Source organism: Ornithodoros turicata, unplaced genomic scaffold (assembly GCF_037126465.1).
Source record: "Ornithodoros turicata isolate Travis unplaced genomic scaffold, ASM3712646v1 ctg00000945.1, whole genome shotgun sequence".
NCBI classification, from domain to species: Eukaryota; Metazoa; Arthropoda; class Arachnida; order Ixodida; family Argasidae; genus Ornithodoros; species Ornithodoros turicata.
This window is the reverse complement of record NW_026999421.1, coordinates 391099-405149: the sequence shown is the minus strand read 5'-3', so window position 1 is coordinate 405149 and position 14051 is coordinate 391099. Positions and strand designations below refer to the sequence as shown.

The following is a 14051-nucleotide window of genomic DNA, read 5'->3' as shown; positions in this document are numbered from 1 at the left end:
GGAGGAATCGCCGAGAGACAATCGAGTGTGGTTTGAGAGATTAAACACTGTGACATCAGTCTCGAGAACATTTTTTGTGCTGAGAGGGTTGACTGGACACTGGAACTACTAGAACTAGAACTAGGACAACTACTACGATACAAACCTGATTTTACTGGATTCTTTTCTAATTGAGAGTGTAATAGGTATTAGGGTAGGGTAGGGTTAGAGGATAAATAGGGTCGAAAAATTCACACACTAAAAACGATGGAAATAGGCGGGCATCTTTTTATGTACTGGTAATTTCCCTGACAGTGTGCAAATAGCCGAGGTTATTGTGATTTACAAAACCGGTGACAGGAACTGTCCATCTACTTACTGTCCCATCTCAGTGTTACCAGTCCTTTTCCAAGGGGTCTGAACTCGTAATTTATAAATGACTCTACGATTATTTTAAAAAATGTGACCTTCTCTCTGAAAAGCCGTTCTGTTTTTGACAACATAGATCAACTGAGCCTGCTCTCCTTGTACAAAAAATGGTCATTGTTAAAAACATTGAAAGTTGGCTGCTGACCTTGGACGTGTTCATTAATTTCAGCAATGCCTTTGATTCTACATCGCACGGTTCTGGAAATCTTGTTCGGGGGAACTACCCTGAAAAATTGGGTTAAACCCAAAAACGAAGAGCCCTGAGCACACAGTATGCACAAGTACAGCTTTGAGCTATTGAAGCAATAGTATGAAGGTTTACTAAAAACTGCACAGCAGAGTTCAGACATCACTGACTCGAGAAAAATAAGCGTAGCCTAATTGTATGACAACAAAACAGAAATAACAAAAATATTCGTACAAGAAAAGAAACGAAACATAATGATGTGACTGTCCCAAATTGAGTAAGAGCAGTCCGTCTGAAAGTCCTACACTTTACCTCTCGGGAGAATACTGGAGGGTTGTGCGCGCTGCTTTGAGCTTGTGGCCTAGGTCGTGCACAATGGGGATTATTTGTGGAGTTGGAACGCGGACAGTGTAACAAGGCATTGCGAATGTGGTGCCACCTAGTTTTCAAAGATCAAGAATCAGAGATGCGCCTGGACTGGCATGCCCTCATAATGTCCGTTTTATGAAATTACAGGCGCAGGAGAGAGTACTGACACGCTCCATATTAAGGACAAGCCCAGAGGCACTTGTGAACAAGAATACTCAGGTTGCAGTTCTTCATATGCACAGTTCAAGATCAGCACAACAATAGTAGAACTGCAGCCCGACAGCACTGCACTATTCACTATGAATGACCAACTAACTGAGCGACATCGAAACCAGAGCAAGCCGTGTGCACTTGCATCCACGTCGAAAACCAGTCTCGAATGCCACATGTTTTCACACTGTCACAATGAGTCTGAAAAGTGTTCCACTCCTCCTCCAACGAATACTCAGATGGGAGAGAAGGGTTCTGGGTGTAACATCTATCCCGCTGCATTCTCGTGGTATGGAAGTGACAAGAACCATGTGGTGAAGCATACTGACAAGAGGCCACACAAGAGTGATGTCTGTCCTGCAGAGTTCAGCCTGAGCGGGAACATACAGCAGCACAAGCGGACAGATTCATGCAAGAAGCCACACAAGTGTGATGAGTGCCCTGCACAGTTCAGCCGGAGTGCTCATCTGCAGCAGCACAAGAGGATACACACAGGCGATAAGCCATACAAGTGCGATGTCTGCCATGCAGAGTTCAGCCTGAGAGGGAACCTACAGCAGCACAAGCGGACACACACGGGTGAGAAGCCATACAAGTGCCATGTCTGCCACACAGAGTTCAGCCTGAGAGGGAACCTACAGCAGCACAAGCGGACACACACGGGTGAGAAGCCATACAAGTGCGATTCCTGCAACGCAGTGTTCAGCCAGAGCGGGCATCTACAGCAGCACAAGCGGACACACACGGGTGAGAAGCCATACAAATGTGATGTCTGCCACGCAGAGTTCAGCCAGAGCTGGGCCCTACAGCAGCACAAGCGAACACACACGGGTGATAAGCCATACAAGTGCGATTCCTGCAACGCAGAGTTTAGCCAGAGTGGGCATCTACAACAGCACAAGCGTACACACACGGGTGAGAAGCCATACAAGTGCGATTCCTGCAACGCAGAGTTCAGCCTGAGAGGGAACCTACAGCAGCACAAGCGGACACACACGGGTGAGAAGCCATACAAGTGTGATTCCTGCAACACAGAGTTTAGCCAGAGTGGGCATCTACAACAGCACAAGCGTACACACACGGGTGAGAAGCCATACAAGTGCGATGTCTGCCACGCAGAGTTCAGCCAGAGCTGGGCCCTACAGCAGCACAAGCGAACACACACGGGTGATAAGCCATACAAGTGCGATGTCTGCCACGCAGAGTTCAGCCTGAGAGGGAACCTACAGCGGCACATGCGGACACACACGGGCGAGAAGCCATACAAGTGCGTTCTCTGTCCTGCAGCGTTCATACAGTGCGGAACCTTGTCACGTCACAAGCGGACACACACGGGTGAGCAGCCATAAACTCTCAACCTCTGTCCTGCAGTGTTCATCCATAACTCAAACTTGCAGCGTGATACAAGTGTGGTCTCTGTCCTACCGAATATCACAAAGAGGCGTTCTGAGGCGAGAAGCCACAGAGCCGTTTACTAGGAGAGGTTGGCCATTGGGAGGAGCCTGTCCCAAAGCGCGCCATTTGACGTGACACGATGGGCGGCGCCAAGGCCAGTGGCACCATTTTGCATCAGAGCTATCGCCTTGAAATCCCCCATTCCGCCATTTTGGGGCGGAGGCACAGCCTTGAAATTCCCCTGTGCCGCCGCGGGTCGTCTTTCATCCCAGTCAAGTGGGCGGAGCGATGACGTCTGTGACGTCACGGCGGCTCCCCCATCTCCGGGCGGCAAAAGATCAGAGAATGGACAAATTCTTCATATAAACGGCTCTGAGAAGCCATAGAAGAGCATTCTCTGTTCTGCAGACCTGAGGCACAGCACAAACCTGCAGTGTAACAAGAAGACCTACATGGATGTGATGCAATACAGATGCAACCTCTGTACTGCAGAGTTCACGTGGAGCAGGAACACACAAAGTTAGAGAAGCCGCTGCTAGAGCTAGTTCAGCCAGAGCACGAATTTGTGGCTTAAGATGTAGCCAGGACACTCTTGGGATAGGGACCATACAGGTGCGCAGGCACCAAATACACTTGAAAGAGTGTCAGTGTAGTGCTGTCATGTGTCCTGAACCCAGAGACCTGAAGAACATGCTCATGCACAGAGAGGAGAAGGCGGTACCGATGCAATCTGTCTCCCGCCGTATTTTACTTGTGTTTGACATTTTGAAACTCGCACGCACGAACAGACCGAGGGTAAAAAGAGTTGGGTTGGGTGCTCACGCATGTGAAACGTAGAAAAAAAAAGAAAGAACAGTGCCGAGAAACAAACAGACCATGAAGGGACACCCGTACAGTGGCCCTCATCTGCTAAGAAAGGGTTACTTCCATGAACAACATGCGTTGCATTGTTTCCTGTTTGCCTCTTTATTCCTTTGTCTTTTATTCATTTTTTTCCTTTATTCCTCTTTATTATGATGATGAATGCTTTTTTTATGCCTTACATCTCCTCAACTGATAACATGAACAAATAAATCAACCAACCCAAAGAAACAAAAGAAAATATGTCTACAAGACGTGACAACTTGTAAGAACAATCCCAACAGTTACCTTTTGTGTTACGAGCATCTGTTGTGTAATGTGTTCCATTTTGAACAGTTTGTGAATGACACATCAGGAGAAATCACGGAGAGACAATCTTGTGTGGTATGGGAGATTAAAAACTGTGATGTCAGTCTCTAGAACGTTTTTCTTTTTTTTGTTCCGAGAGGGTTGACTTGGACACTGAAACTACTAGAACTACAACTAGGACAACTACTGCTCTACAAATTTGACGATACTGGAGTCCTCTCCAATTGAGAGTGATAATAGGGTAGGGTAGGGTAATAGGATAAATAGGGTCCAGAAATTGAGGCACTAAAAACGATGGGAGTAGCCAGCCACCTGTTTACGTACTGGCAAGAACGTGCAAGTATCCAAGGTTATTGTGATTTACAAAAGCAGTGACAGAAACTGTCCATCTAATTACCACCCCATTTCAGTGTTACCGGTCTTTTCCGATCGTTTTGAATCCGTGATTTATAGATGACTTGCCTCTTATTTTAATAAACAAGACCTTCTCTCCATCGTTAATTTCTTAGGCAATTTCAGGCATTGTATGTATTTGTCCTTTCTTTGTTGTTCCAGCCTCAGAACGTCAGTTCTCTCATGTTCAACTGTTGCCGCTTGCGTCGATCCCAGTAGTAATGTATCAGCTCAAGAAGCCGGCAAGTCACATCTTCGTCTGGACGCCATTAATTAGCAATTAGAGCTAATTGGGACCCCCCACATTAATCGGGACCCTCCAGAGAGTCATTACACTAATTGGGGACCATCTAAGACACGTCCAGACGAAGATGTGAGTTGCCGGCTACTTGAGCTGATAAAAAATAAAAATAGGTAGAAAATAAAATGAAAAGATAGAGATAGAGTGGAGAGAAGGAGTTTAGTTGAAGATCAACGACGTCATCTTGAAGAAAGCGGCCCGGAACGGCCGCTGACCGTCGCTGGGCGGCGGAGCACAGAGGCAGGTTGCAAAGCATCGCAGCACCAGTTCCGCACATCCTGTGACGTCAGCTGTGACGTCATCATGGCATGTCTGGGCAGGTTAGGACAGCTCTGGACATGCAAGGAGAAAAACACTCGTAATACAGAGGCTGGGAAAGCAAGAGTATGCAAACCATCAATAGCTAACAAGAAAAAACAATTAGTTACACAACAAATGAGCCCACCAGAACAGGAGCGCAGAACCATGCGACTGCTCCATCCGAGAGGCAGGCAGAAACTGACTCGTAATGCTTTTTTGTCCTGTATAAAGCCCCGCAGCTGCACCCCCTAGCGGTTACTTTCTCAACTAATCTCACAACAAAATTATTAAGAATCACGCCAGCGCTACTCCCGGTCCCAAGGCAGAAGATGATAGAAAATGGCGGGAATGCCCGGACAACAGCAACCAGCACTGGCACGAAAATCGCAAACAAAGCGGGAACAAAGTTGACGAAAGCATTAGTTACGCAACAAATCACCTCACCACAGCAGGAGCGCAGACCGATGCGACTGCTCTCGTCGACAGCCAGGGATCAAGTGACGACGGAGCGAACGATCGCACGTCTTCTCCCAACGAGAGCCAGAGGTGGACTGACGTAAGCGCCACTCTACGGGTGCTACGCATGCGCGCGCTCGTAGCGCCCTCTGCGCGCTCCTACCGCCACCTGCGAGAGGCTAAGAGAGAAGAGCATTCCTGCGCCCCCTGCTGCCCGTTCTCATTGGTCGTGAGGCTAAGTGAGAAGAGCATTCCTGCGCCCCCTGCTGGCAGTTCTCATTGGTCCAGACATCATCCTATTGTCTCAGGGCTACACTGTTTTTTTCCACTAATGCTCCTTTGGTCAATCTGCAGTGAAGCCACGGTATGACGTCATCATGCACCTGCGTGGCTCAAGGACGCGTGCGCTCTAGACAGGGGACCTATTATTTATTGAATCACTATCCCAAGATTATTTCCTTTATTCTTCTATAACGATTGCATAGGAAACTATTGCAGAAGAGCACCATGCATGAAAACTGATCGTAGGAATTCCAAAGTCTTACTAAATGAGACTTGCAAAAGAACAAAACATCCTAACATGTAACTCCATCAATGGCTAATAAGAGGACTAGGCACTCAACAAATCAACGCGCGCAGAACTCGGGGCAGCACTATCGTCAAGACGACAATGTTCCTTGTCAAAAAAGAAAAAAATACTAAGCGTCAACAAAGGAAAGCATGCATATCGGGGCATATCAGGACACGTCAGGACAAATCGTACGACTGCTGGGCAACAGAGGAAAACAAACACTTGAACAGAGTGAAAAAGGCACTCACCATCATTTTTCCCGTTCACAGCATTCCCTCATTGTAAATCCGCTCGTCACAAAATCCACCTGCATCGTCGAACACCATTCACCAGTGACGAACCACGCATCCGCACCCCATCAGAGGCAGACAGAACCCCACCGAAGCTACGCTCTTCCACTGACGGCCAACGCCAGGAGCAGAATTTGCGTGTCGAGACCCGTCAGTGTCCAAGAGAGAAGTGAATCCTTGCGCCCCCTGCAGGCCGTTCTCATTGGTCGTAACGTCATCCTATTGTCTCAGGGCTACACAGTTTTTTTCCACTAATGCTCCTCTAGACAAGGTCAACCTGAAACAATAGTCTCTCGGTATGCGGTCATCATGCAGGTGCGTGGCTCAAGGACGCGTACGCTCTAGACAGGGCACCTGTTATTTATTGAATCACTATCCCTAGATTATTTCCTTTATTCTACTATAATGATTGCGTAGGGAACTATTGCAGAAAAACACCATAGACAAGAGGAGATTGTAGCATTTCATTCCCAAAGTCTTACTGTACAGGAAAAAAAAAAAATGGTTCAGCAAGACATAAAGTCACACACCTGTCCCCCTCGCGGTTACTCTCTGAACTAAATGAATCGCAAAATTATTAAGAATAGCTCTACTCCCATTCAAGGCAGCACTATCGTCAAGAATATGCCTTGTACAAAAAGAAAAAAACTACATGCAGAAGGAAAGCATGTCAGAACAAGCCCAGGCATGTCAGCACATACATTTACTCGAACACGTAGAGACTGACCAAGGTAAGGTCAGGAAAATCTTCACCTGACCTAACCTTGGTCAGTCTCTACGTGTTCATATCTATACATAAACTGACCCACTCGCCAAAGTGTAAAAAATTCATAAAAGGCAGTCCTTACCTGACCCTGGCCAGTCTCGACGGGTGCATGTTCTACATGAACCGACCCACCCCAAGTGTGAAATACGTAACAGGGTGTAGAGGCCTAAACTTGGTCAGTCTCAACGGGTGCATATCCCACGTGAAGTGACTCAATCTACAACGCATGAAAAATATAGAAGGCTCTACACTGTAAACTTTTTCACACCTTTAAAGGTGTGCGCTATGCACATTCAACCTGGTTGCGTAACATTGCATCTCCATGATGATATTTTACAAAATTTGGAAAGCCTTACTAAAGATCAAGTGTCAATGCAAATCTTGCTTTCATTATGTCTTGCATATCGTAGGTACGAGCTAATGCATATATGCATCGCTATCGATAATCGAGCACGCGCAAGTGTCTACAGTACTGTTGAACAATGTTGAGATGTTGCAGGACTGAATTTTTGGAGGACAGACAACACTCGAGTAAAGAAAATTTGTGGGAAACCGTGCTCCATTATGATGTTACCAAAATTACACCTAAAAAGGCGTGCGCCATGCACGTTATTACACCTTTAAAGGTGTGAAAAGATTTAGAGTGTAGTAACCTACCCCTGGTCAGTCTAGACGGGTGCATATTCTACGTGAACTGACCATCTCCACGACGTCTGAAATACACAAAAGGCTCTGAAAGGCTCTACGCGAACTGACCCACTACCACACGTGTAACTAACGACCCAGCACACCATTAATCAGATTCCTACAGCTTGGGACAAAAGTTTAGCAACACCGGTGTGCAGTATTTCTCCAATGGAGCGACAATCTAGTAGCAAGCAGGAGTGGGCACACATACTGAGAGATGGAAGGAATAGCCGGCCACCCGTTTCTTATTCGATCTCTTCGTTCTCCTATGAAGAAATGGGCAGGCGCCGTGTTCCGTAAACTTTTGCCACAAAGCTGTACAACAACAGAGCATATGAAATGAATCTGCGGCACAGTGCCAGGTCCCGATTCAACATGACTCGAACACACACAGGCGACTAAAATAACTGATCGTGTACTTACGAATAAAACGTGTTCCCATGACAGAGCTGCTTTCTGTTCGACGAGAGCCGAAATCGGGACAGAAACACGTTACCATATACGTCGTTTCTACGAAGGTGCTCACATTTCCACAATAAATGACTTTCGAAAAGCGAAATCACACGGAGAGCAGCGCGAGAAACAAAGTCTCGCAAAACCGAAACTTTAGAGAGGATCACGTGGTGAACAGGAGACAATGGCGATTTTGAACCGTGCGACCGCTAGACGGCGGCGACGCTCGTCTGGAGGGAAGAGCCGCTCCTGGTGTTTGCTTCCTCCATGAATACTGCCCCAGCGTGAAAGAGATGTAGACGCCTGAAACTCACCTGGAACTCGAGTCCTGATCGGCGATGATGGAATAGACGCATCAGATGTGCTGGAGAGCTCGTGGGTCCAGGAGTAAAGGTACACCAGCACAACAACATGAACGACATCCTAAAGAAGAATTTGGTCCCTCGGATCAATTTCCATTTTCGGTAACGAACCATACGTGTTTCAACGAGACTCGGCGCTAGCTCACAAAAGCAGCGATGGTGCACGGCTGGAGCAGAGGAAGTCTCAGTGATTTCATCTCGGCACAGGAGTGATCCCCATACAGTCCTCATCTCAATCACTCTTATCTGCGGAGTATAATAAGCACGGACATGTTGTACTCCTGACTGCAGACTCCTTCGAGTCTCATTCGAGGAAGGCGTGGGACAAAATGGATGACTACTACCTGCGACACATACTGTCAACTCCTTCCTGCGTCGTCATCTGCGAGTGCATCCCTAACAGAGGCGATGCAGTTAACAGGTCTGATTTATTTCGAGTAAATGTATTACGTTGAGCTGAAAATATTAGAAAATACGAATTATACAACTGATGAGTGATTATTGAGGACAATCCGGATACAGCTTCACCACGCGACACACGCAAGGCCAATCACTGCACAGATCTGAGGATAATCCAATAACGTCAAGTAAGAGGGGAGTAGTTGTAGTGTCGAGTTACTCCCTCGCATAAAAAGCGTTCCCCCGAGACTGAGGACACCAGCGATAGAACGTCGGACAGCCCCATCGGCGGCTGTATCATTGCACCGTTTCTCAAGAAACCCCTTCTCCTCGCAAGGCGGGACTAGTTGTAACTGCCGTAACGAACGTTTCTCAACTGTACCTGAAGCGTCAGTCACGAGAACATTTATTCATTAATTAAGCCAGCGCTGTCTCGTGTAACAAACATCACAACCACATTTAGTCTCTCACACAACACACAACTGTCTCACAGTGATCGCTCCATACATGTCATTCCACAGGCACTGGGTTTCCTTCTGACATCCATCACCACCCAATCCAGCTTCAATCCAACTTTTTTTCAAACTCACTCAGTCTGTTCATGTATGCGAGTTTAAAAATATCGAACAGAAATAAAATATGGTGTCATACAGCATTGCCTCTCTGTGCACTAGGATGTACTTGTTCAGGTGTCCGGGTAGAGGACAACGGAATTGACACTGGGACGGCTGCTTTCTTGCATAAATGCATCGTTTCTATCCCAAGTGCCTCATGGCCACTTGTCAAGTTTGAAGTTTACGCTCTCGCTGAACAAGCTGACGCTCTGCTAGCAGCTTGTTCTCTGGATAGTATGTGTTTGTACTGTGGCTGAACCCAGCAGGACAGAGGTTGCATTTCTGTGGCTTCACGCCCATAGACGTCTGCCTATAAAGATGCAGGTTCGTGGTCTGCCTCAAGTTTGCAAAACAGAGAATGCTCCTGTATGACTTCTCGCCCCACGCCGTGGTTGTATTCTGCGGGACAGAGGTCCCACCTTTATGGCTGCTCCCCCATGTGTGTCCGCCTGTGATGCTGTAGGTGCTTGCTCTGGCTGAACTGCGCACGGTAGACATGGCACTTGTATGGTTTCTCTCAAGTGTGTGTCCGCTTGTGGTCCCGTAGGTGCCCGCTCCGGCTGAACTCCGCAGGGCAGACACCACACTTGTATGGCTTCTCACCAGTGTGTGTCCTCTTATGACACTGCAGGTTACTTCTCTGGATGAACTCTGCAGGGCAGACATCGCACTTGCATGGCTTCTCGCCCATGTGTTTCTTCTTGTGATGCTGCAGGTGCGTACTCTGGATGAACTCTGCAGGACAGAGGTCACACTTGTATGGCTTCTCGCCAGTGTGTGTCCTCTTGTGGTCCCGTAGGTGCCCGCTCCGGCTGAACTTTGCACGACAGACATCGCACTTGTATGGCTTCTCACCGGTGCGTGTCCTCTTACGGCGCTGCATGTCACTGCTCCGGCGGAACTTTGCAGGGCAGACGTCACACTTGTATGGCTTCTCCCCATTGTGTGTCCGCTTGTGCAGCCGTAGATGCGCATTCCGGTTGAACTCTGCAGGACAGAGATCGCACTTCCATGGATTCTCGCCAGTGCATCATCTTGTGGCGCTGCAGGTGCGTGCCCTGGATGAACACTGCAGGACAGAGACCGCACATGTATGTCTTCTCATCAGTACGCTTCGAAACGTGGCGTGGTTCTCGTGGCTGACAGACTGTGAGAATGCAGAGGGACACACGTCACACCCGAAACCCTCCTCTCCCATCTGAACATTTGGTGGAGGAGTAGCAGGGCACTTTTCAGACTCATTGCGACAGTGTGCAAACATGTGGTGTTTCGGTCTGGCTTTGAATGTGCATGCAAGTCCACATGACTTGCTCTTTTCTGGAGGTCGTTCCGTGGGTGGATCTTCCATAGTGACTACTGCAGTGTTGTTTAATCGTTTCGTCGCTTCAACCGTTGCTTTGCTGATCTTGAACTGCGCATTTGAGAAAGTGCAACCTGGAGATACTTGATCACAAGTGCCTCTTGGCTTGTTCTTAATATGGAGGGTACCGGTGCTTTCTCTTGCTGCTGAAATTTCAAAAATCGGGCGAACCAGTCCAACCGCATCTCTAGTTCACAATTTTTGAAAAACCAGATGGCACCACGTTCGCTGTGCTTTTTCAGGCTCTCCTCGTCAGACTTCGCAAATCATCCCCATTGTGCACGATTGAAGTTGCAAGTTTAAAGTGGCTCGTCCCCTCTCATATTTGCTGAAAGGTCAAGTGCCGGTCCTTCAAACATATGCCCCGAGTCCCATTCAGAACAGTCATGGCCTTCTGTTTCTTTTCTTTTCGTGTATAAGTACTTTTTTTAAACGTACTAGCAATTCATGAATTCACTTTTTGGACTTGGTGAAGCCTAGCGTAAGTGGAAAGGGTTCCTTTGATTCTCGCGATGCGCTATCACCCCCTCCTTCGTTTCTTTATCGCAACGAGGCGTCAGTGGAGAGATCTTGAAGCATTAGATGATATTTGGCAGGTCGGAAGGCCTTTACGATAACGGCTCAAAAAATATGATAAGACAAGCACCTGATTCCTTTATAGTGGCTCGCATCACGTTACTGATCTTGAACATCACAACCTAGAGCGTGGTTTTTGTAAGGCGTGTCCGACGTGCAAGGATCAATAATGGGTGCTTCTTTGTGATTACGTATTAGTGCCACGGAGGAACGTTCGGTGTGAGCAACACATAGCAGAAGACCCGTGTGAGCTCTTCGAGCTGCTGATGTTTACTCTTGTTCGCTCTTTCATTGATGTAATGGCAGTGTTAACGGAATTGTACCAGCACGCTTCTTTGTGTGACATAGGAGTAAACCGGTCTTCTGCTGTCTAGATGTTGGTGCGTACAGATGTTCCAAGAAGCAGCGTGGACAGCGAAGGAGTGAATGCACAAGGGTTTTGATGTGGGCACTGGGATGATTTCAGAGAGAAGTGCGCCGACATTCGGCGGAAAATTGTGGCGTAGCCCATCGGTAGTTGGATTCGAACAGGCCGCTTCATATTCTTACGCACGCCCTTTACTATATCGTCAACGAGCGGACGCCCCTTCCCGCTCCGCCATGCCTGTAGTCACTCAGTGTGCCACAACGCGCCTCACGTGATGTCGTCCACGTCGTCATGGCAACACGCCTGCCACGGAGATACAGTGTAGGCCAGTGTCTCTCAAACTGAGAGTTCCAACCACCAGGGTTATCGTGACACATTCAGCGGAGAAGGGGGGGGAGAAGCGAACCAGCTCAGAAACAATAAAGAACAGAAGTCCATAGACCATGAAAGATGAAAGTCACTGAAAAGGTTAGCTAGCTGTAGAAGTCGAACCCACATCTTCTGGATTACCGGTCCAGGGCTCTACCAGTTGAGCTAAGCTAACACGCCTCCCCAGCGACTTCCACGGGCGCGTCATCTGAAGGGAAAAATCAGCCACTCTCTCTCACTCATCCTCTTCTCACTCTTTCGTTTTTGCTCACTCATACACATATTCATACGACGGGATCAGTAGTAATGTATCAGCTCAAGAAGCCGGCAAGTCACATCTTCGTCTGGACGCCATTAATTAGCAATTAGAGCTAATTGGGACCCCCCACATTAATCGGGACCCTCCAGAGAGTCATTACACTAATTGGGGACCATCTAAGACACGTCCAGACGAAGATGTGAGTTGCCGGCTACTTGAGCTGATAAAAAATAAAAAATAGGTAGAAAATAAAATGAAAAGATAGAGATAGAGTGGAGAGAAGGAGTTTAGTTGAAGATCAACGACGTCATCTTGAAGAAAGCGGCCCGGAACGGCCGCTGACCGTCGCTGGGCGGCGGAGCACAGAGGCAGGTTGCAAAGCATCGCAGCACCAGTTCCGCACATCCTGTGACGTCAGCTGTGACGTCATCATGGCATGTCTGGGCAAGTTAGGACAGCTCTGGACATGCAAGGAGAAAAACACTCGTAATACAGAGGCTGGGAAAGCAAGAGTATGCAAACCATCAATAGCTAACAAGAAAAAACAATTAGTTACACAACAAATGAGCCCACCAGAACAGGAGCGCAGAACCATGCGACTGCTCCATCCGAGAGGCAGGCAGAAACTGACTCGTAATGCTTTTTTGTCCTGTATAAAGCCCCGCAGCTGCACCCCCTAGCGGTTACTTTCTCAACTAATCTCACAACAAAATTATTAAGAATCACGCCAGCGCTACTCCCGGTCCCAAGGCAGAAGATGATAGAAAATGGCGGGAATGCCCGGACAACAGCAACCAGCACTGGCACGAAAATCGCAAACAAAGCGGGAACAAAGTTGACGAAAGCATTAGTTACGCAACAAATCACCTCACCACAGCAGGAGCGCAGACCGATGCGACTGCTCTCGTCGACAGCCAGGGATCAAGTGACGACGGAGCGAACGATCGCACGTCTTCTCCCAACGAGAGCCAGAGGTGGACTGACGTAAGCGCCACTCTACGGGTGCTACGCATGCGCGCGCTCGTAGCGCCCTCTGCGCGCTCCTACCGCCACCTGCGAGAGGCTAAGAGAGAAGAGCATTCCTGCGCCCCCTGCTGCCCGTTCTCATTGGTCGTGAGGCTAAGTGAGAAGAGCATTCCTGCGCCCCCTGCTGGCAGTTCTCATTGGTCCAGACATCATCCTATTGTCTCAGGGCTACACTGTTTTTTTCCACTAATGCTCCTTTGGTCAATCTGCAGTGAAGCCACGGTATGACGTCATCATGCACCTGCGTGGCTCAAGGACGCGTGCGCTCTAGACAGGGGACCTATTATTTATTGAATCACTATCCCAAGATTATTTCCTTTATTCTTCTATAACGATTGCATAGGAAACTATTGCAGAAGAGCACCATGCATGAAAACTGATCGTAGGAATTCCAAAGTCTTACTAAATGAGACTTGCAAAAGAACAAAACATCCTAACATGTAACTCCATCAATGGCTAATAAGAGGACTAGGCACTCAACAAATCAACGCGCGCAGAACTCGGGGCAGCACTATCGTCAAGACGACAATGTTCCTTGTCAAAAAAGAAAAAAATACTAAGCGTCAACAAAGGAAAGCATGCATATCGGGGCATATCAGGACACGTCAGGACAAATCGTACGACTGCTGGGCAACAGAGGAAAACAAACACTTGAACAGAGTGAAAAAGGCACTCACCATCATTTTTCCCGTTCACAGCATTCCCTCATTGTAAATCCGCTCGTCACAAAATCCACCTGCATCGTCGAACACCATTCACCAGT

General features: G+C 47.9%; 2 protein-coding genes across 2 annotated transcripts; one reads left to right on the top strand and one right to left on the bottom strand.

Annotated features, from left to right (window-relative positions):
• The first annotated feature begins 1115 nt into the window (after positions 1 to 1115).
• LOC135375787 (zinc finger protein 501-like) lies at positions 1116 to 2907 on the top strand. The gene is made up of 2 exons (XM_064608426.1): positions 1116 to 2509; positions 2572 to 2907. The coding sequence occupies exons 1-2, from the start codon at positions 1264 to 1266 to the stop codon at positions 2574 to 2576; spliced, it is 1251 nt and encodes a 416-aa protein (XP_064464496.1). The 5' UTR covers positions 1116 to 1263; the 3' UTR covers positions 2577 to 2907.
• A 6941-nt stretch (positions 2908 to 9848) lies between these two features.
• On the bottom strand, positions 9849 to 10876 carry LOC135375779 (zinc finger protein 233-like). Its single transcript, XM_064608416.1, has 3 exons — positions 10820 to 10876; positions 10643 to 10742; positions 9849 to 10318 (listed from the first exon to the last, which is right to left on the bottom strand). The coding sequence occupies exons 1-3, from the start codon at positions 10874 to 10876 to the stop codon at positions 9849 to 9851; spliced, it is 627 nt and encodes a 208-aa protein (XP_064464486.1).
• Between the last annotated feature and the right edge of the window lie 3175 nt (positions 10877 to 14051).